Below are 24,731 nucleotides of genomic sequence, written 5' to 3' on the forward strand. Positions count from 1 at the left end.
AGTAAACAAACCAAAAATCTGACTTTGAAAAGTCCGAAACAAACAAGCATCAAGTCTCTAGCTTCAGAGGGTACGCTTGGTAAAGGTGTCCACTGGGGTGTTCTGCTGGCAGCCCAGCTGGAAGGAGGGTAGGGACGGTGTTGGTGTTGGTGGTGGAGGTGGAAGTGGAGGTGGAGGTGGAGGTGTCCTCAGATGTTGTTCTTGTCACTCTTCGACTCTCTGTAGCCACTGAACGACTCCTCCAGTAGCGGCGAGTAGCACGAAGTTCACCACACATCAGTCCAGAATAGTAGTCATCCTCACTACGAGGGAGCCCTCTCAGCACTGCAATCCTCTTACACTTTGGGTGGTGAAACAAGAAGCTCTCAATAATACGTCTTTTGAATGCAAACAGTCAGTTGGCTGGCTGGCTGGCTGGCTGGCTGCCTGGCTGGCTGGCTGCCTGGCTGGCTGGCTGCCTGGCTGGCTGGCTGCCTGGCTGGCTGGTTGGCTGGCTGCCTGGCTGGCTGGCTGGCTGGCTAGCTAAGCAAACCAAACCAAACAAATCGAGCTGCCATCATTTCTGCAATTCCGATACTCAAGACAAGAAGATTTTTTGGAAAAAATGTATTAAAAAAATGTATGTGTGTGTGTTACTGTTAAAGACAGGGGTTTCCCTCTCTTCAAGACAGGGGTTTCCATCTCTTAAAGACAGGGGTTTCCATCTCTTAAAGACAGGGGTTTCCCTCTCTTAAAGACAGGGGTTTCCCTCTTAAAGACAGGGGTTTCCCTCTTAAAGACAGGGGTTTCCCTCTTAAGGATCCGCCCCTTTTTTCTACAATTTCGCCTAAAATTACATACCCAAATCTAACTGCCTGTAGCTCAGGCCCTGAAGCAAGGATATATATATTCTTTAAAAAATATATATTTATACATTTAGAGGGTTGGTCAGCTTAGTATTGCGGAAAGATTGTTGCTTCCATCAATGTAATTGTCTGTATCATTTTTTAATCCCCCATATATATTTTTGGGTAAATATATATATATACATATACATACCTTATAGGCATACATATACACATATATACTCATACCTATATAGATATACATATACACATATATACATATACATACCTATATAGATATACATATACACATATATACATATACACATACCCATATAGATATACATATACACATATATACATATACATACCTATATAGATATACATATACACATATATACATATACATACCTATATAGATATACATATACACATATATACATATACATACCTATATAGATATACATATACACATATATACATATACATACCTATATAGATATACATATACACATATATACATATACATACCTATATACATATACACATATATACATACCTATATAGATATACATATACACATATATACATATACATACCTATATAGATATACATATACACATATATACATACACATACCTATATAGATATACATACTTTTTTAGAATATACCTTTCTTATTATTCCCCCCAAACCCTACCACCCTTCCCCCAATTGAAGTAAACTAATAAACAATAACACTTAGGCTTCTACCTTCAGTTTAAACATCTTATACACATTTTACAGACACAATCTGTTTTACAATAGTTATATTTGGTTTGTTTTTAGTCCTTCCTCTATTTCTGATTCTATTTGTAACTGTGCTATTTCACAATTTCTAAAAGTATATACATTTTACAGACCGTGTATGTTTTACATTTCAATCCCCTATATAGTTTTGGTGTGTGTATATAAACTTTTTTTTAAATGAGAATATACCTTTCTTATTATTCCCCCCAAACCCTACCACCCTCCCCCCCCCCAATTAGAGTAAACTAATAAACAATAACACTTAGGCTTCTACCTTCAGTTTAAACATCTTATACACATTTTACAGACACAATCTGTTTTACAATAGTTATATTTGGTTTGTTTTTAGTCCTTCCTCTATTTCTGATGTCCATCCAGTTTGATTTCTATTTGTAACTGTATTATTTCACAATAGTTCTGAACCTATATACATTTTACAGACCGTGTATGTTTTAAATTGTTTATCTTGTTATTAGTCCCACCCTTCAGCTTCATTCAACCCCTCCCATCTATCTCCCAACACCATCCATTTTGGATTTCTATTTGACATATATTTTTCAACTGTGCTGTGATGTTTCACAAAAGTACTGAACCTTTCTATTCTCATAGCTTCTACAGATAAAAAAACAAACATTTTTGCTAAACTAATTTGTACATTATTGATGATTGAATGACTATGGCTTTTCAAATCACCCAGTTTTGCTATCTGCAGTGTTAGTTCTAGGCAAATATTGCAATTCTTCAGCCATTCTTGGACCTGTGGCCAAAAACGAGCTACATATGGACAATACCAAAATAAATGATCTAATGACTCTGCCTCCTCACAGCAGAATCTACAGAGCTGGGAAGATTGTATACCCCATATATATAACATTCTATTAGTTGCAAGAATTTTGTATAATAATTTATATTGAAAAATTCGAAGTTTTGAATCCGGCGTTGTTTTGCGTATCAATTCATAAACCATGTGCCATGGAATGGGTACATCGAACATCTCTTCCCAACTATTTTGCAATTTATATGGCACAGCTGTTAGTTTTTTGGTCTTTAAATGAAATTGGTATATGTTTTTATTTATCACACTTTTCTTTAACCATTTATGTTCTTTAATACAGGGCCGACATACAAGTTCCTTACTTTTTTCCCCTTCTACTTGCCTCTTCCATTTGTGTGGTACTGCTGCAATTAGTTGGTTGTAAGTTTGGGTAGAGCAGACATTTCCATATGTTTGTGTTAGCTGCATGTGTGACATCACTCCACCAGTCCTATTTATGATATCATTCACTAAAATTACGCCTTTTTTAAAACATTTCTTCGAAAAATAGTTTTTTTTAATCAATTAGTATATTTGAGTTTTGTCGTGGCAGAATCAGATTTAGCTAGGTAACATAGATAGATAAGATGTTATTTTCATCATATGCTTGTGAGATACTTGTCATTAGAATCTTCTCAGCTAGGGATTAGTAACTTGGGGCCAGAGAGGGGAGAGGTCAGGCCTGTCTTCATATGTCAATGTATCTGTTAAACCATGTGGTGCTAAGTAGAATATCAGAAGGGGAGGAGGACAGAATGGAACATTGTTTTCTTATGTGAATGTGTCTGTAACTATTCCTAAACCATGTGGTGCCATGTAGAATATCAGAAGGGGAGGAGGACAGAATGGAACATTGTCTTCTTATGGGAATGTGTCTGTAACTATTCCTAAACCATGTGACGGGATGGAGTTATTAATTGGGGAACCAGTTAGTTATCTCATACAATGTCTGTACGCCAGTCACTCCCTACTTTTCTCATAGGGGGAAGGAGTTTGGCCGTGTTTGGAACCATTGTATGTCCCCTCTGAGGTTGTCCTTATCTTGACCTAGTATTTGACCTAAGGGGCTCACTGTCTGATTTTGAGTTTGTCCAGGTTTGTGAATATCTAGAAATGATAATTGATATATGCCATTGGATGAGGTAATGGTTTGATAGACAGTGAAGTACCAAGCATGAGATTCAAACCTTGTCTTGGGAGATCAAACTGAACGATGATTTATAGCTGATGCTGTCTAGCGATAGGATACTCCTCTTTCGGGTAAAGGATTCTTTGTACGTTGAGAGGGGTGTATCTTGGCTATAAATGAACCTAAGAATTGTTTTGTAAGCACTCTCAGAGAATTCATTTATAGACACTGAATTGATCTGAGAGTCAAAAAAGGGCTTTGGTGAAGCTTGTATATATATTAAAAAATGGAATATATAATTTAACTCTGACTTGTGTGTGGTTGGCTCTTTCTCTCCCTTTATTGAGTAATACAGGAAATCACGACAGTTTAACCACAATATTTGTTGTATTATTTGTTCTGTCTTTTCAGGTGGATTAAACTGAAATTGAAACCAACGTTCTAAGACTTGTTTAAAAAATAGAGGTATTTTGGAGATTATTTCCTTTTCAAACAACCGAAAGAAAGTGAGCTGAATAAAGGGGAAAAAGGCCCTTCTTGAACATAGGATGAGACATTCCTACCAATTTACTAGAGAACCAGTTTGGATTTAAGTATAACTTTGGTATGACTGATGCCTTTAGTGAGAGGTCTAATGCTTTAATATTTAATCATTTCTGCCCTCTGAATTCATACTCGTTATATAAATAGGCCCTTTTAATTTTGTCTGGCTTGCTATTCCAAATAAAATGGAATCTTTTTTGTTCATATAATTTCAAAAGCAGGTCACTAGGTGTAGGCAAAACCATAAACAAATAGGTAAACTGTGATATGACGAAAGAGTTAATCAGGGTGATTTTTCCAGAAATAGACAGGTAATTTCTTTTCCATGGCAGCAAGATCTTATCTATTTTTGGTAACTTTCTATAAAAATGTATTGGAGTGAGATATTTCTTTCTTTTGGGATTTGTATACCGAGTATGTCCACATCCCCGTCAGACCATTTAATTGGTAAACTACATGGTAATGTAAAATTTAGAATTTTTTTGTGATCCAATGCGTAATATAGTACACTCATCATAATTTGGTTTTAATCCAGAGAGGAAAAAGTATTTAGATCCTCTATGAGGCCGTGGAAAGATTCTAATTGGGTTTTAAAAGAAAACATGAATCATCAGCGTACAATGACACCTTAGTTTTTAGGCCCTGGATTTCTAATCCCTTAATATTATTGTTTGATCTAATTTTAACAGCTAACATTTCGATGGCAATAATAAATAGATATGCCGATAGTGGACAACCTTGTTTTACTCCTCTTCAGAGTTTAAAACTTTGAGAAGTAGCCATTATTTACTATTTTACACCTAGGATTACTATACATTTACATTTACATTTAAGTCATTTAGCAGACGCTCTTATCCAGAGCGACTTACAAATTGGGTTACTTACAAATACATGACTTTAACCCATTTTATAAGAGATTCCCCAAATTTGAAATATTCTAGGCATTTATATATAAACTCCAGTCAGTCTTTATCAAAAGCCTTTTCAAAATCAGCTATGAAAACCAGGCCTGGTGTCCCCCGATATTTTATAGTATTCTATTGTTTCCAGTTCTTATCTTATATTATCTCCAATGTATCATCCATGTAAAAAAAACCTGTCTGATTAGGATGAATAATATCTGACAATACTTTTTAAATTCTATGCGCCAAGCATTTTGCTATGAGTGAAGTGTAACAGGTCTCCAATTTTTTTTTAAGAGGTCTCAAAAAATCCATACAATTAGTTTCAGTTAGTGGAGATGGAGGAGACTGAAACGAAAACATATTCTTAAAGTACTTTTCTTCCTCTTTCAAAATATAATTCGGTGAATAAAATGTACACCTTTTCCCTGAAACGCCCACAACACGGTCCCCCGTAGTGACCATATTCCCAAGCATCTCCGTGCAGTCAGACCTGTGATTTTGTGCTACCAGGACCACAATAATATGCCCCCTCTCTGAATGTCCGAGTGTGACCCCCTCCCCATGGGTTACTGCAGCTAGTGTTGCCAGCACTGCCACTGCGTGGGTGGGGGCCTGGGTGGGGGCACCCCACCGGAATCCCCACCGGCTAGGTACAAGGTTGTCAAGGTTCTCATTAGCAGCTTTGAGAATGTTCTTGTATATTATGCTCTCCCTTTAGTGGGCTTTGGCTTTGCAGGACCAACCCTGCCAAGCAGGCTCAGAATCTTGAGGGGGCAGTGCTGCTCTATGTCACTGACCGCATTTGGCTGCATACAGACCGCTTACAGCAGGCCCATGAAACAGTTAGGGACTTCTCCTTAGTATCTGGGTCAATCAGGTGGGTGTCTAGGGTATAGGGTTGTGGACCATTCCATAAATATAGGATCATAAATAAATAAATGATATATACAATTTATTTAAAAAATGTAGTTCCCCATGATAGGACAATAAATTAATCAAATCTATAATTTATTTTAAAACACTGTTCCACCATGATAGGACAATAAATAAATAAATAAGACGTATAATTCATTACAAAAGTATATCCATCATCTGAACAACATTGAAAGCTCTCTCACACCCCGGCTCACAGCAATACATTGGTTCTGGGATATGCAACCATTTCCTTTCTCACTCAACGCCACACTTTCCCAAACATAACAATAAACACATCCACACATACTGTGCCTTCTGTTGACTGAGTTTTTATCTTCACCATGTTGAATTAGTGCTTTTGTGTTCCAATTAGTTATATTTGAAGATATATAGAAAAGCTATCTTTTTATTGTATTTTTACAATCTGTAATGTTTCATTATTTTCCTCGTCTATAAGAACTTTGTAATTTTTAAAATAGCCATGGAGTAGTCTTTGTGTCTCTGAACAACTGGTTATCAATATAGTTTATCGACGACGAGAGCTACTCGTTTCCCTTTCAATCTATTTTCCTTGAAAATTGGATACAGAACTTTACGCCGTTCTGCAATTTCTTTCGGGACAATTCTGGTCCCAGCAAGGCTTTTAACCATTATTTTATCTTTAAATTAAGCAAATTTGGCAACGATTGTGCATATGCTTGGTACCATTTGAAAGGAAAGACTTTAAAGTTTGTGGAAATGTGAAAGGAATGTAGGAAAATATAACACAATAGATCTGAAAAAAACCCAACCGTTCTTTTGTATTTGTTTTGCACTATCATCTTTCTTTCAAGAGAAAGACCATCATGTATTATTCCAGCCCAGGTGCAATTTAGATTTTGGCCACTAGATGGCAGCAGTGTATGTGCAAAGTTTAAGACTGATCCAATGAACCATTGGATTTATGTTCAAAATGTTTGTATCAAGACTGCGCAAATGTGCCTAATTTGTTTACCACTTACTGTGGTAATAATGGGTAATAACTGGTTATAACTGGTTATACCACTGACAGGCTGCCCTGGTACTTACTGTGGTAATAATGGGTAATAAATGGTAATAACTTGTTATAACAATGACAGACACCCTGCACTAGTACTTACTGTCTTTATCAATGGAGTTACAATGTGTGCGTGTGCGTGTGTGTGTGTGTGTGTGTGTGTGTGTGTGTGTGTGTGTGTGTGTGTGTGTGTGTAGGCACCCTGCCGCGGCGGATGCGTAAGGAGTTGTTAACAGTGAAGCTTCGTAACCGGCCCAGTCAGCAGGAGCTGGAGGACAGAAACATCTTCCCCGTTCGCTCAGACCTGGAGAGACAGGAGATACGACAGCACATAGAGACCAAGCTGGCCAAGTGAGTTATTTACACACACAGTGTGACCTAGAGAGACTTTCTCTCTCTCTCTCTCTCTGCATGCTGGGAGTGTTTGGTGCATGCTGGGAATTGAATGATTGAGTGAGCGCGTGTGTTGTGTAGAGTAAGATATTCAGAACTTTCCTTCGGTTTTTTCTTTCTTGGTGGCATTCTTTGGTTTCTTCTGTGCATGATTAAGATTATTATATATATATATTTTTTTTGTTGTGTGGTAGAATTAAGTATTTAGGTTTTTTCGTATCGAAATTACCTTGATTTTGGCGGGGATGGCTTCCAGAATTGGAATGCCGTCCCTGTCACTTCGGCACGGCTTTAGGTGTGTCACTGAAGCTACTGTCACGGTGGAGGAGTTTCTGGTCGCCGTAGGAGAGAAGGTAGGATACGATAATGTTGCGTATGCGTCACGGATGAATAAAGCGGCGGTGGTATTTCTTAAGGAAGAGCGCCTTGTTGGTCGTATGGTTGAGCAAGGCGTACTTCTTAAGGGAATGTTTATTCAAGTTACCCCGCTTTTTTCTCCGTCAACAAGGATAACGATTTCAAATGTACCACCGTTTATTCCAAATGAGCTATTGGAGCGCGAGTTATTGCGCTTTGGGAAGTTTGCAAGTTCAATTAAGGTTGTCCCGTTGGGTTGCAAACACCCGGCGTTGAAACAGGTTATGTCGTTTCGGCGACAGGTGTTTATGTTTTTGGACTCACCGGAGCAGACTTTAGAGATATCGTTTAAAGTCAAGTATGACAATAGAATGTATATGGCGTATGCCAGTACGGGTAGTCAACGGTGTTTTGAGTGTGGGGATGTTGGCCATAAGCGACATGCTTGCCCGAGAAGGCAGAGGGAGGGGCGCAGGTGGTCCTCGTAACGCCTGGCCCCACTGATGTAGGGAGAGGTGGGCCGACAGCGGTAGAGCAGCCACAAGCACCTGTTGCTGAGGAACAAGTTATCCGTGTTGAGGGCACGGAGTTGCAGCTTGTTCCAAAGGGAAACATAGCATCTGATGTGCAGCAGATAAATATTGTTGTAGAAGGTAAGGATGGATCTGAAGAGCCAGTTCCTCAGACTGGTGAGGAGGTGCCCAGTACGAGTAATGGAGTACAGGAGGGGGTTCATGTGGAGCTAATCTCCCAGGTAGTGGAGGAGATGCCTGGTACGAGTAATGGAGTACAGGAGGGGGTTCATGTGGAGCTAATCTCCCAGGTAGTGGAGGAGATGCCTGGTACGAGTAATGGAGTACAGGAGGGGGTTCATGTGGAGTTAATCTCCCAGGTAGTGGAGGAGATGCCCACTACGAGTAATGGAGTACAGGAGGGGGTTCATGTGGAGCTAATCTCCCAGGTAGTGGAGGAGATGCCCACTACGAGTAATGGGGTTCAGGTGGGGCTAGTCTCCCAGGTAGTGGAGGAGATGCCTGGTACGAGTGATGGGGTGCAAGTGGGGAGTGTTGAAAGGGATGTGGTAGAGGGGAGTCAGTGGTCTGTGGCCTCAGCTGAGGAGGATCAGGAGAAGGATATGGATATCTCTTCTGATATGACAGCAGCTGGTGAGGACTCAATTTATGATCTAGAGGAGGTAAATGGGTTTCTGGATCAGACTTTTGGGAAATCTGTAAAATTGGCAGAATATTTTGACGTTGATAAGTTTGTGAGGTCAGCTGTGATGTTATAGAAGACGGTGGGGTTAGACCAGTTGAGTGAGAAGAAGCGGTTTCGCTTGAGGAAATTTGTTACTGCTGTTACAGCAGCAAAAGGTGGTGGGAAACGTGGTCAGGTTAATAAGAAAAAATGTAAATAATGATGATGATCATGCTTCATAGGGTGTCTTTTTTCTCTTTGGTTTCTCTGTGGTATCTTCTGCTTTTCCTTTCTCTTTTCTACATGGAGGTACTAAGGGTGGGCTCTCTCAATATTAATGGGGGAAGGGACAGGAATAAGAGGGCTTGGGTTTTAGAAGAAATAAAACAGAAAAGGCTTAATGTAGTTTTCCTTCAGGAGACACATAGTGATGAGGACAATGAGGTTGACTGGGGTATGTGGTGGGAGGGGCAACATATACTCAGTCATGGTACTAATTTCAGTGCTGGGGTTGCCATCTTGCTTTCCTCAGGTTTAGGGGTGACTGTGATATCTACAACAGAGATTGTCAAGGGTTGGGTTTTATTGGTCAAGGTGGATGTTATGGTTTTTTTTAATTTTTTTTTTAATGTTTATGCTCCTAATGAGGGTACCGAGCGTCTTGTTGTGTTTGATAAAATAAAAGAAACCTTAAGACAGTGTGACCAAGAGGGGTGTATGGTTGTAGGGGGGGACTGGAACTGTACTGTGGATTTTACTGTTGATCGCAACGCTGAAGAACCTCACCTGCGGTCAGCCACTTTCCTGTCTGGCTTACTAACTGAGTTAGAGCTTTCTGATGTGTGGAGAGTAAGGAATGCAAAAGTTAGGCAATACACATGGTTGAAAGTGAATGAAGGTCGTGTCAGTGCAGCAAGGTTAGATAGGTTGTACGTATCTGATCAATACTGTAGTAGGGTTGGAAGGTGTGCCATTACTCCTGTGGGTTTCTCTGATCATCACATTATAACTGTTGATATTCACTTGTCCTGTCCACGAAGGTCATCACCGTACTGGTATTTTAATGTTAAATTGTTACATGATGTCAAGTTTTGTGAAAGGTTTTTGTTGTTTTGGAAAAAATGGAGGGTTACAAAAGGGAATTTTGAGTCCTTGAGACAATGATGGGATGTTGGGAAGGCCCAAATACGAGTATTTTGTCAACAGTATACTGCTTTGTCTCAAATTGAAGTTAACGACACTTTCAATGCCCTTGAACAGGACATCAAATCAATTGAATTGAAGCTGCTCACTCAGAATGACCCTGGACTAGTCATGAACTTACAGGACAAGAGACATGAACTGAGGTCGTTTCTGCATGAAAGAGTGAAAGGTGCCTTGATTAGGTCTTGTTTCGCTTCCCTCAAGGATATGACTCCTAGTGCCTTTTTTTTTAACCTTGAACAGTCGAAATTACAGCGTAAACAGATGGTCTGCCTTCGTCTCCCTGATGGGAAGGTGACCACGGATGACAGTGAAATGCGTCAACATGCCGTGGATTTCTACTCTGCCCTCTATAAGGCGGAGGATTGTGACTCTCTGTGTACTGAACAGTTGTTACATGGTCTTCCTAAATTGGGATCTGAACAGAGAGTCGCATTGGACTCTGACATTACACTGCAAGAGCTGTCCACAGCAGTTATGCAGCTCTCAACAGGCCGAGCCCCTGGCATTGATGGTTTACCATCTGAGTTTTATAAGCACTTTTGGGGGTCTATTGGGGAGGATTTTTACGAAGTGGTGTGTGAATCTTTTCATGAGGGTTCTCTTCCTGTATCCTGTCAACGTGCGGTGCTTTCACTGTTGCCAAAAAAGGGGGATTTGACTCTCATAAAAAATTGGAGACCTGTTGCTTTGCTGTGTGCAGAATATAAAATAGTTTCAAAATGTCTCTCAAACAGGTTGAAAGAGTATCTGGGATTGTTGGTCCACAAGGACCAGTCCTACTGTGTACCTGATCGCTCAATTGTTGACAACTTGTTTCTGATAAGAGATGTTCTAGACATTTGTAAACTGTCTGATGTAAATGTGGGCTTACTTTCTATTGTATCAGGAGAAGGCTTTTGACCGAGTGGACCACCAGTATTTGTTCAAAACGATGAAAGCCTTTGGTTTTGGGGATGTTTTTTTGTCTTGGATGAATTTACTGTATGCTGGGGCCTCGTGTATGGTGAAGGTGGGGGGTGGTTTGAGTTGCCCCATCCCTGTCCAAAGGGGTATCAGGCAGGGATGCCCAATTTCAGGGCAGTTATATAGTCTGGCGATTGAACCAATGCTTTGTTTTTTAAGAGCGAAGCTTACTGGTTTCTCTGTGCCAGGTGTAATGAAGGGTCCCACGATAGCACTGTCTGCGTATGCAGATGATGTGACAGTTTTTATTACAGGGGCTGAGGATGTTAAGGTTCTCTCAGACGCTTTAATGGTGTATGAGGGGGCCTCCTCGGCTAGAGTCAATTGGGGAAAGAGTGAAGCGCTGTGGGCGGGTCAGCTTCAGATAGGGTCCACTCCACGGTTACCAGGGGGGCTTCAGATAGGGTCCACTCCACGGTTACCAGGGGGGCTTCAGTGGGGCAGAGATGGGATGAAGACATTGGGTGTTTTTCTAGGCTCTGATGTCTTTCAGAAAAAGAACTGGGAGGGTGTAGTGGAGAAAGTGTGTGCCAGACTGTCAAGATGGAAATGGGTGCTACCCCAGTTGTCTTATAGGGGAAGGGTACTGGTAATTAATAATCTTGCTGCCTCTACCCTGTGGCACAGACTAATGATTTTGCAGCCACCAAAGGGTCTGATACAAGAGCTTCAGAGGACCCTTGTCAACTTCTTCTGGTCTGGACAACACTGGATCAAAGCTGCAGCTTTGTATCTGCCACTGCACGAGGGGGGGCAAGGCCTGGTGGACATTTCCTCTAGGATCATGGCTTTCCGGCTTCAAGCAGCCCAGAGACTGTTGTACAGTGACGGTTCTAGCTGGGTCGACAACAGCCTACACACTGATGAGGAGAGCGGGCTGTTTGGGCTTAGACAAGCACCTTTTCCTCTTAAAGCTAGAGGGGGGTGAGTTGAATGGCCTGACTCCATTTTATGAGTCTGTTATGCAGGCTTGGAGGGTTCTGGTCAAGTCCCGTAAGGCCGGCACGCTACCAGGGATGTGGCTTTTTGAAGAGCCTCTTTTTTATAACACTGCCATCCAGTCCAGTGCTCTGGGTTCAGCCAGCCTGCGTTCATGCCTGTTAGGTGTGGGGTGCACCAAGCTGGGTCATCTGATGCAGAGCAGGAGCAGATCGTTGGAGGAGCTGGGAGAAAGAGCAGGGATCCGATCATCTCGCCTACTGAGGAAGGTCGTCGCTGAGGTCTGTGACTCCTTGCCAGTACTTCATCGTCAGTATGTGACTGACATTTCCAATTCTGATCGGTGGAAGGGGGGTCTGGATTATGTGTTCCCTGCACTGATTGTTAGTGCTGCGGTGGGGGCATTTGAGGAGGACGTGGGGATGCTGCTTTCCTTCGATACCCCGGAGCTGGGGGATTTCAAGGAGGTGGGAAAGAAGGCCATGTACAGAATATGTGTAAAGGTGTCCCATGCCTCTTTGTCCCATCTTGGCATAGTTCTGTTATAATCTCCACCCGGCACAGCCAGAAGAGGACTGGCCACCCCTCATAGCCTGGTTCCTCTCTAGGTTTCTTCCTAGGTTTTGGCCTTTCTAGGGAGTTTTTCCTAGCCACCGTGCTTCTACACCTGCATTCTAGCTGTTTGGGGTTTTAGGCTGGGTTTCTGTACAGCACTTCGAGATATTATCTGATGTACGAAGGGCTATATAAAATAAAATTGATTGATTGATTGATTCCCTGGAAGGGGTAAAATCGACGAGGTGGGCGGGTGTGCTTGGTCCATGTGCTTCCCCAAAAGGCTGTTGGCGATCATTATACAAACTGCCGATTGAAAAGAGGACAGCTGACCTCCAATGGAGGATCATACATGGAGCTATAGCCACCAACATGCATCTGGTACACCTGGATCCTACTGTTGGGGAGGGGTGTCCATTCTGTGCAGAGTCTGAAACTGGCACACCTGTTTTTACTGTGTCCCAGGTTGGTCGGGATGATTGACCTGATCACTGACTGGTTCTCAACGTTGGGAGAGGTTTTCTCTTCCCAACTGTTTATCTTTGGGCCAAAGTACAGGTTCAGTCAAAAGGGTGTCGTTGTGTTGCTTAATTTTGTGTTAGGGGCAGCAAAATTAGCAATATGGAAGACCCGAAAGAACAGTATTCGGGGACAAGGGTCTGTGGATGTGGTGGGAATGCTGGAGGGAATGGTGGCAGCGAGATTAAGGGTTGAGTTTGCCTATTATAAACTTGTCAACAATATTGATCTGTTTTTGAGTATATGGGGTATTCAGAGGATGTTGTGTTTAGTTACTGTGGAGGAGGAGTTGGAGTTGTGTTTTTAATTGATGTGTAACTGTGGTTTTGTATGAGTATTTATTGTGTGGTGGGCTCCCAGACCCAATAAAGATTATTTAAAACTCAAACTCTCTCTCTCTCTCTCTCTGTCTCTCTCTCTCTCTCTCTCTCTGTCTCTGTCTCTGTCTCTGTCTCTGTCTCTGTCTCTGTCTCTGTCTCTGTCTCTGTCTCTGTCTCTGTCTCTGTCTCTGTCTCTGTCTCTCTCTCTCTCTCTCTCTCTCTGTCTCTGTCTCTGTCTCTGTCTCTGTCTCTGTCTCTGTCTCTGTCTCTGTCTCTGTCTCTGTCTCTGTCTCTGTCTCTGTCTCTCTCGCTCTCTGTCTCTCTCGCTCTCTGTCTCTCTCGCTCTCTGTCTCTCTGTCTCTCTCTCTCTGTCTCTCTGTCTCTCTGTCTCTCTGTCTCTCTGTCTCTCTGTCTCTCTGTCTCTCTGTCTCTCTGTCTCTCTGTCTCTCTGTCTCTCTGTCTCTCTGTCTCTCTCTTTCAATTCAATTCAGTTTGCTTTATTGGCATGAAGCAACAATGTACATATTGTCAAAGCTTACTTTGGAGATTTACAATATTAAAATAATAATAATCAATATTGACAACAGTAACAACCTTAATCAATGGTAAAAATAACCAAACATTGAACAATAACAACAAGCATAGAGGACATGTGCAGGTTGGTTGGTCTGTCAAACACTGTCCCTCATCTTATGGCAGGCAGCAATGTAGTGCGCTGCCAACCCACAGCTCTCTGCGTCCTCCCCCAACAGGACGGGTAGCCTACTCTCATCAGAGAGGTCTTTGAAACCTTGAATAAGGGTTTCAAATTTGGGGAAATGACACTCTCTAATTGTTTAATATGTTTTACATTTTGTCAGGAAATGCTGCTCTGTCTCACTGTGCCTGTACTTTGCCAAGATTTTTCTAAGGTTTTGATCAGTAACCAGGTCAAATAGTTAGCCATGGTGTCCATTTATGGCCAGATAGAACTGCTTTGTGCTTGTGTTTCCCAGTAGCTAATGTGGTTTTGTTTTGACTGTGTTGTAATTTGGTTTATTCTGATTGATTGGATGTTCTTGTCCTGAGGCTTCAGTGTGTTAGTGAACTCAGGACCAGCTGGATGAGGGGACTGAGGCTTCAGTGTGTTAGTAGAACAGGTTTGTGAACTCAGCCCCAGGACCAGCTGGATGAGGGGACTCTCTTCTTTGCTCAACTCTTGGAGTTGCAGGGCTTGGTAATGATATGAGAGGGGGGTCACTGTATTTTAGATGTTTCCTAAACTTAATTGCTATTTTTTAAATTGTTATTATTAGTGGATATTGGCCTAATTCTTCCCAGCATGCATTGTTGGTAGTTTTCCTCTGGACATATAGGAGAATCTTACAGAACTCTGCATGCAGGGTTTCAATGGGGTGTTTGTCCCATTTGATGAAATCTTGTTTTGCAAGTGGACCCCACACCTCGCTGCCATAAAGTGCAATTGGTTCAATGACACATTCAATTAGTTTTAGCCATATTTTAATATTTTAATGTGAATTGTTTGGTTAATGGTGTGGAATGCCCTGCGTGCTTTCTCAGTTCATTCACTGCCTCATCAAGGTGTCCAGTTGAGCTTATTTTTAAACCTCAGTAATTGTAGTGTGTGCAGTACTATATATATATAAACCTCAGTAATTGTAGTGTGTGCAGTACTATATATATATAAACCTCAGTAATTGTAGTGTGTGCAGTACTCTATATATTTAAACCTCAGCAATTGTAGTGTGTGCAGTACTCTATATATTTAAACCTCAGTAATTGTAGTGTGTGCAGTACTCTATATATATAAACCTCAGTAATTGTAGTGTGTGCAGTATTCTATATATTTAAACCTCAGCAATTGTAGTGTGTGCAGTACTCTATATATATAAACCTCAGTAATTGTAGTGTGTGCAGTATTCTATATATTTAAACCTCAGTAATTGTAGTGTGTGCAGTATTCTATATATTTTGTACCAATTGAGAACTTGGTCTAATTCCCTGAGATCTGGATCTTCTCTGGAAAATCATTATTTATAGTTTTTTGGGGGTTTACTGCCAGTGCCCAGGTCTGGCAGTACTGCTCTAGCAGGTCCAGGCTCTGCTGTAGGCCATGTGCTGTGGGGGGTTTACTGCCAGTGCCCAGGTCTGGCAGTACTGCTCTAGCAGATCCAGGCTCTGCTGTAGGTCATGTGCTGTGGGTGACAGCAGGCATAGGTCATCTGTGAAGAGTAGGCATTTAACTTCTGAATTGTGGAGACTAACACCAGGGGCTGAGGATTTTTCTAGAATAATGGCCAAATCGTTGACGTAAATACTGAAGAGTGCAGGGCTCATATGTGCAGGCCCCGCCCCTGGTTAAAGAATTCTGTTTTTTTCTTGCCAATTTTGATGCTGCACGTATTGCCAGTATCCATTGATTTAATTATGTCATATGTTTTACCCCCTATACCACTTCCAATAACTTTGTAGAACAGTCCAAATAGAATCAAATGCTTTTTGGAAGTCGATAAAGCAAGTGTACATTTTGGTATTATTTTAGTGGACATGTTATCTATCAGCGTGTGTCGGGTGTAAATATGATTGCTCATGCAATGTTTCGGTATACAGACATTGTGCTTATTATGGAAGTTTAGAACTATTACATGTATAATACTACAGAAAACCTTCCCCAGGTTACTGCCTCTATAATTGTTAGGGTCAAATTTGTCTCCATTCTTAAAGACTGGGGTTATGAGTCCTTGATTCCAGATGTCAGGGACATAACCTACATTCAGGATCAAATTCATTTTAATATAGCAAATTGACATTTTGCACTAGTGAATTTGAGCATCTCATTTAGGATGCCATCAGGTCCGTATGTTTGATAGAGACAGCTTGTTGGTTCACTGAGTTCTGTTTGATAGAGACAGCTTGTTGATTCACTGAGTTCTGTTTGATAGAGACAGCTTGTTGATTCACTGAGTTCTGTTTGATAGAGACAGCTTGTTGGTTCACTGAGTTCTGTTTGATAGAGACAGCTTGTTGGTTCACTGAGTTCTGTTTGATAGAGACAGCTTGTTGGTTCACTGAGTTCTGTTTGATAGAGACAGCTTGTTCTGAGTTCTGTTTGATAGAGACAGCTTGTTCTGAGTTCTGTTTGATAGAGACAGCTTGTTCTGAGTTCTGTTTGATAGAGACAGCTTGTTCTGAGTTCTGTTTGATAGAGACAGCTTGTTCTGAGTTCTGTTTGATAGAGACAGCTTGTTGGTTCTCTGAGTTCTGTTTGATAGAGACAGCTTGTTGGTTCACTGAGTTCTGTTTGAGACACTAATCATTAGGGGTGTGTTCTGTTCAGAATTCTCCCAGGCCAGCCCTCTATGGTTCAGACAGTGTTATTTTGTACCAATTAAGAAATTGGTCTAATTCCCTGAGATCTGGATCTCAGCAACACTGCTGGGTTTTTCATGCTTAACAGTTTCCCGTGTGTATCAAGAATGGTCCACCACCGAAAGGACACAGCCAACTGGACACAACTGTGGGAAGAATTGGATTCAACATGGGCCAGCATCCCTGTGGAACGCTTTTGGCACCTTGTACAGTCAATGCTCCGACGAATTGAGGCTCTTCTGAGGGAAAAAGGCAGAACTGCAACTCAGTATTAGGAAGGTGTTCTGTTTTGTACACTGTATATTATATATATATATTATACTGTATATTATACATTTCAAAAGGCCTTAAGGTATGACCTAGTTATTCTCAACATTGTGGTCTGAAAACCGCAGCTCATGGGTCATATCAGACCTGCAGGCCATAAGGTTCTGTTTGTGAAGGGATTAGATATTCCTATCAGAATCAAGCCAGAGAGAGGATATCCAACAATTGGAAATATTTCATCACCCACTACCTGAATGACTGCTATGGTGAGGGACTCAACAAACAAGACTACCTAAACCACCTAAACTGGAACAACCGTCTCAGTAACACGTGCAATATAATATAAATGTAAGTTATTTATCTTTGTATAGTATATGATCAAGTAATCAATCAACGTGCGTGAGGAAACAGATATTAAAACAAACCTTTCTAAAAAATAAACCTGCAACAAAGCATGCTGGGAAATAGGATAATGAGGCCCCTCCCACGTCTTTTTCACTCAGAGAGAGTTAACTGAGATGAACCCAACACAGTGGAGTAACAAGCCCTTGGGGTGTTGATTCCACTGTGATTTAAACTACCCTTCATTTCTTCACTTCATGTGCTGTCAACTTCAACCCTACTGCTGTTAACTCCACTAGAATCAACACTGGTGTTAACCCCACTAGAATCAACACTCAGATATACCACTGGTGTTAACCCCACTAGAATCAACACTCAGATATAACACTGATGTTAACCCCACTAGAATCAACACTCAGATATAACACTGGTGTTAACCCCACTAGAATCAACACTCAGATATAACACTGGTGTTAACCCCACTAGAATCAATACTCAGATATACCACTGGTGTTAACCCCACTAGAATCAACACTCAGATGTAACACTGGTGTTAACCCCACTAGAATCAACACTCAGATATATCACTGGTGTTAACCCCACTAGAATCAACACTCAGATATAACACTGGTGTTAACCCCTCTAGAATCAACACTCAGATATAACCCTGGTGTTAACCCCACTAGAATCAACACTCAGATATATCACTGGTGTTAACCCCACTAGAATCAACACTCAGATATAACACTGGTGTTAACCCCACTAGAATCAACACTCAGATGTAACACTGGTGTTAACCCCACTAGAATCAACACTCAGATATAACACTGGTGTTAACCCCACTTGAATCAACACTGAGATATAATACTCACTATACTTTTTACCTCAACACCAAGATTTTAACATTTGCAAATTTGCCTTGTATGGTTCAGCCATAGTGTTCAGACAGACATGCTGACAGAGACAGACACACAGAGCTTTGGACAGGGAATCTCCATTCCGACTGAGCTGGTTAAATGAACATTCCTCTCGTTCCTCTATAAAGGACAGACATAATCATCATGAGACATCATATCATCATGTCCAGCACCATACCAGATCATCATGAACCAGCAACATACCAGATCACCAGCACCATACCAGATCACCAGCACCATACCAGATCACCAGCACCATACCAGATCACCAGCACCATACCAGATCATCATGTCCAGCACCATACCAGATCACCAGCACCATACCAGATCATCAGCACCATACCAGATCACCAGCACCATACCAGATCATCAGCACCATACCAGATCACCAGCACCATACCAGATCATCAGCACCATACCAGATCATCAGCACCATACCAGATCATCATGTCCAGCACCATACCAGATCACCAGCACCATACCAGATCACCAGCACCATACCAGATCATCAGCACCATACCAGATCATCAGCACCATACCAGATCATCATGTCCAGCACCATACCAGATCACCAGCACCATACCAGATCACCAGCACCATACCAGATCACCAGCACCATACCAGATCATCATGTCCAACAACATACCAGATCATCATGTCCAGCACCATACCAGATTACCAGCACCATACCAGATCATCAGCACCATACCATATCACCATACCATACCAGATCACCAGCACCATACCAGATCATCATGTCCAGCACCATACCAGATCACCATACCATACCAGATCATCAGCACCATACCAGATCATCAGCACCATACCAGATCACCATACCATACCAGATCATCAGCACCATACCAGATCATCATGTCCAGCACCATACCAGATTACCAGCACCATACCAGATCACCAGCACCATACCAGATCATCAGCACCATACCAGATCAACAGCACCATACCAGATCATCAGCACCATACCAGATCATCAGCACCATACCAGATCAACAGCACCGTACCAGATCATCAGCACCATACCAGATCATCAGCACCATACCAGATCAACAGCACCATACCAGATCATCAGCACCATACCAGATCATCAGCACCATACCAGATCATCAGCACCATACCAGATCATCAGCACCATACCAGATCATCAGCACCGTACCAGATCATCAGCACCATACCAGATCATCAGCACCATATCAGATCATCAGCACCATACCAGATCATCATGTCCAGCACCATACCAGATCATCAGCACCATACCAGATAATCAGCACCATACCAGATCATCAGCACCATACCAGATCATCAGCACCATACCAGATCAACAGCACCGTACCAGATCATCAGCACCATACCAGATCATCAGCACCATACCAGATCACCAGCACCATACCAGATCACCAGCACCATACCAGATCATCAGCACCATACCAGATCATCAGCACCATACCAGATCATCATGTCCAGCACCATACCAGATCACCAGCACCATACCAGATCACCAGCACCATACCAGATCACCAGCACCATACCAGATCAACAGCACCATACCAGATCACCAGCACCATACCAGATCACCAGCACCATACCAGATCACCAGCACCATACCAGATCACCAGCACCATACCAGATCACCAGCACCATACCAGATCACCAGCACCATACCAGATCACCATACCAGATCATCAGCACCATACCAGATCACCAGCACCATACCAGATCACCAGCACCATACCAGATCACCATACCAGATCATCAGCACCATACCAGATCACCATACCAGATCATCAGCACCATACCAGATCACCATACCAGATCATCAGCACCATACCAGATCACCATACCAGATCATCAGCACCATACCAGATCACCATACCAGATCATCAGCACCATACCAGATCACCATACCAGATCACCATACCAGATCACCATACCAGATCACCATACCAGATCACCATACCAGATCATCAGCACCATACCAGATCACCAGCACCATACCAGATCACCAGCACCATACCAGATCACCATACCAGATCACCATACCATACCAGATCATCAGCACCATACCAGATCACCAGCACCATACCAGATCATCATGTCCAGCACCATACCAGATCATCAGCACCATACCAGATCATCAGCACCATACCAGATCATCAGCACCATACCAGATCATCAGCACCATACCAGATCACCAGTACCATACCAGATCATCAGCACCATACCAGATCATCAGCACCATACCAGATCATCAGCACCATACCAGATCATCAGCACCATACATTTACATTTACATTTAAGTCATTTAGCAGACGCTCTTATCCAGAGTGACTTACAAATTGGTGCATTCACCTTATGATATCCAGTGGAACAACCACTTTACAATAGTGCATCTAAATCTTTTAAGGGGGGGGGGGGGGTTAGAAGGATTACTTTGTCCTATCCTAGGTATTCCTTAAAGAGGTGGGGTTTCAGGTGTCTCCGGAAGGTGGTGATTGACTCCGCTGACCTGGCATCGTGAGGGAGTTTGTTCCACCGTTGGGGTGCCAGAGCAGCGAACAGTTTTGACTGGGCTGAGCGGGAACTGTACTTTCTCAGAGGTAGGGAGGCGAGCAGGCCAGAGGTGGATGAACGCAGTGCCCTTGTTTGGGTGTAGGGCCTGATCAGAGCCTGAAGGTACGGAGGTGCCATTCCCCTCACAGCTCCGTAGGCAAGCACCATGGTCTTGTAGCGGATGCGAGCTTCAACTGGAAGCCAGTGGAGAGAGCGGAGGAGCGGGGTGACGTGAGAGAACTTGGGAAGGTTGAACACCAGACAGGCTGCGGCGTTCTGGATGAGTTGTAGGGGTTTAATGGCACAGGCAGGGAGCCCAGCCAACAGCGAGTTGCAGTAATCCAGACGGGAGATGACAAGTGCCTGGATTAGGACCTGCGCCGCTTCCTGTGTGAGGCAGGGTCGTACTCTGCGGATGTTGTAGAGCATGAACCTACAGGAACGGGCCACCGCCTTGATGTTAGTTGAGAACGACAGGGTGTTGTCCAGGATCACGCCAAGGTTCTTAGCGCTCTGGGAGGAGGACACAATGGAGTTGTCAACCGTGATGGCGAGATCATGGAACGGGCAGTCCTTCCCCGGGAGGAAGAGCAGCTCCGTCTTGCCGAGGTTCAGCTTGAGGTGGTGATCCGTCATCCACACTGATATGTCTGCCAGACATGCAGAGATGCGATTCGCCACCTGGTTATCAGGAGGGGGAAAGGAGAAGATTAATTGTGTGTCGTCTGCATAGCAATGATAGGAGAGACCATGTGAGGATATGACAGAGCCAAGTGACTTGGTGTATAGCGAGAATAGGAGAGGGCCTAGGACAGAGCCCTGGGGGACACCAGTGGTGAGAGCACGTGGTGCAGAGACAGATTCTCGCCACGCCACCTGGTAGGAGCGACCTGTCAGGTAGGACGCAATCCAAGCGTGGGCCGCGCCGGAGATGCCCAACTCGGAGAGGGTGGAGAGGAGGATCTGATGGTTCACGGTATCAAAGGCAGCCGATAGGTCTAGAAGGATGAGAGCAGAGGAGAGAGAGTTAGCTTTAGCAGTGCGGAGCGCCTCCGTGACACAGAGAAGAGCAGTCTCAGTTGAATGACTAGTCTTGAAACCTGACTGATTTGGATCAAGAAGGTCATTCTGAGAGAGATAGCAGGAGAGCTGGCCAAGGACGGCACGTTCAAGAGTTTTGGAGAGAAAAGAAAGAAGGGATACTGGTCTGTAGTTGTTGACATCGGAGGGATCGAGTGTAGGTTTTTTCAGAAGGGGTGCAACTCTCGCTCTCTTGAAGACGGAAGGGACGTAGCCAGCGGTCAAGGATGAGTTGATGAGCGAGGTGAGGTAAGGGAGAAGGTCTCCGGAAATGGTCTGGAGAAGAGAGGAGGGGATAGTGTCAAGCGGGCAGGTTGTTACAACACGGTACAACACGGGAACAGACTAACGGTACAACACGGGAACTGATATTTAATTTAATTTAGTGTGATGTGTACTGTGATGATTTATGTTGTCAGTTGTAGTTGAAGACTCATTGAGATGTGATCGCCTTTATGTTTGTGTGGTAAAAGAGTTTGCTATTTTGATTGTATGATTGAGACTGGGTTTACGCTACACTTCATGAATGGACAAACATTGCGTGACTGAGGTCACTTGAGTTCCCTGAACTCCTTTACCGGGCTGGACTCTTTTAGGCCCGAGGTACAGGATATTTCCGGAGGAACCAGAGCCTGTTGTTTGTTGTATTATTATGTGTGTGATCATTTATGTTGGTAAATCAACCCACGCAAAATAATAAAGGTGTTTTTGAAGTTATTACCAATGTTTTAAGGGTTTATGAAAAATGTATGTCCATCCTGACTTCTACATGAGTCCTTTGTATCGGTGTAGACTTGACAGAGGAGACGGGACTCATTCCCTTCCAAACAAAAAGGAGAAATCCAGATGTTCTCTGGTAGGCACAGCCTACCTGGAACCCTTGTCAAAACCGTAACATAAAAAACAATAACCTCAAGTCAAAACCATTAGTGTGTGTGTGTGTGTGTGTGTGTGTGTGTGTGTGTGTGTGTGTGTGTGTGTGTGTGTGTGTGTGTGTGTGTGTGTGTGTGTGTGTGTGTGTGTGTGTGTGTGTGTGTGTGTGGAGATGCAGTCAGCGCAGCGTGACACACTCGTCTGGTTCAAAATCACCTGGGGAAAAATATTTAACAGCATTAAACTGACATGATAAATGTCACGCGTCCTCGTCATCACCTGGGAAATGTCCGTATTTTGTGTCTTCTATGTTGTTAGAGCATCTGTATGGCCAGGGAATACAGTTCAGTGTATTGTAGAGGACAGCAAAACTCAGTTGGTTTTGAAGACGAGACGAGGGGAGAAGTGAAGGGAATCCTGGTGTGCTATATTTAGCTCTGTAGTTGTCGGCTCAGCTGAAATACTGCGGCACACGGCCCTAATCAATGTCCCCTCCATGTCACAGCACCGCTGCTCTCCTCGCTGAAAAGGAGGGAGGGGAGTGGGAGAAGGAGGCAGGTAGGCAGGGTGGTAGATTGTATTTTCTCCCTGATTGACTCTCCCATTCCTGTTTTGTTGTGGAATCTTGCTGTTACCGCAGTGATCTTCATCTCTACCCTCAGTAATACCAGAGGTATCCTCTCTGGCTGTGTCTCAGTAATACCAGAGGTATCCTCTCCTCTGGCTGTGTCTCAGTAATACCAGAGGTATCCTCTCTGGCTGTGTCTCAGTAATACCAGAGGTATCCTCTCCTCTGGCTGTGTCTCAGTAATACCAGAGGTATCCTCTCCTCTGGCTGTGTCTCAGTAATACCAGAGGTATCCTCTCCTCTGGCTGTGTCTCAATAATACCAGAGGTATCCTCTCCTCTGGCTGTGTCTCAGTAATACCAGAGGTATCCTCTCCTCTGGCTGTGTCTCAGTAATACCAGAGGTATCCTCTCCTCTGGCTGTGTCTCAGTAATACCAGAGGTATCCTCTCCTCTGGCTGTGTCTCAGTAATACCAGAGGTATCCTCTCTGGCTGTGTCTCAGTAATACCAGAGGTATCCTCTCCTCTGGCTGTGTCTCAGTAATACCAGAGGTATCCTCTCCTCTGGCTGTGTCTCAGTAATACCAGAGGTATCCTCTCCTCTGGCTGTGTCTCAGTAATACCAGAGGTATCCTCTCCTCTGGCTGTGTCTCAGTAATACCAGAGGTATCCTCTCCTCTGGCTGTGTCTCAGTAATACCAGAGGTATCCTCTCCTCTGGCTGTGTCTCAGTAATACCAGAGGTATCCTCTCTGGCTGTGTCTCAGTAATACCAGAGGTATCCTCTCCTCTGGCTGTGTCTCAGTAATACCAGAGGTATCCTCTCTGGCTGTGTCTCAGTAATACCAGAGGTATCCTCTCTGGCTGTGTCTCAGTAATACCAGAGGTATCCTCTCCTCTGGCTGTGTCTCAGTAATACCAGAGGTATCCTCTCTGGCTGTGTCTCAGTAATACCAGAGGTATCCTCTCCTCTGGCTGTGTCTCAGTAATACCAGAGGTATCCTCTCCTCTGGCTGTGTCTCAGTAATACCAGAGGTATCCTCTCCTCTGGCTGTGTCTCAGTAATACCAGAGGTATCCTCTCCTCTGGCTGTGTCTCAGTAATACCAGAGGTATCCTCTCCTCTGGCTGTGTCTCAGTAATACCAGAGGTATCCTCTCCTCTGGCTGTGTCTCAGTAATACCAGAGGTATCCTCTCCTCTGGCTGTGTCTCAGTAATACCAGAGGTATCCTCTCCTCTGGCTGTGTCTCAGTAATACCAGAGGTATCCTCTCCTCTGGCTGTGTCTCAGTAATACCAGAGGTATCCTCTCCTCTGGCTGTGTCTCAGTAATACCAGAGGTATC

The 24,731-nt window shown here is 43.2% G+C and overlaps 1 protein-coding gene across 1 annotated transcript in view; it reads left to right on the plus strand.

Moving 5' to 3' along the window:
• LOC129851351 (phosphatase and actin regulator 3-like) overlaps window positions 1–24,731 on the plus strand; it is a 116,626-nt gene that overhangs the window by 45,547 nt on the left and 46,348 nt on the right. The window contains exon 8 of the mRNA XM_055917827.1: window positions 7,153–7,306. Coding sequence (XP_055773802.1) covers window positions 7,153–7,306 — 154 coding nt within the window. The remainder of the gene's footprint in view (window positions 1–7,152; window positions 7,307–24,731) is intronic.

The sequence above is a fragment of the Salvelinus fontinalis genome, chromosome 3 (assembly GCF_029448725.1).
Source record: "Salvelinus fontinalis isolate EN_2023a chromosome 3, ASM2944872v1, whole genome shotgun sequence".
Classification (NCBI taxonomy): Eukaryota; Metazoa; Chordata; class Actinopteri; order Salmoniformes; family Salmonidae; genus Salvelinus; species Salvelinus fontinalis.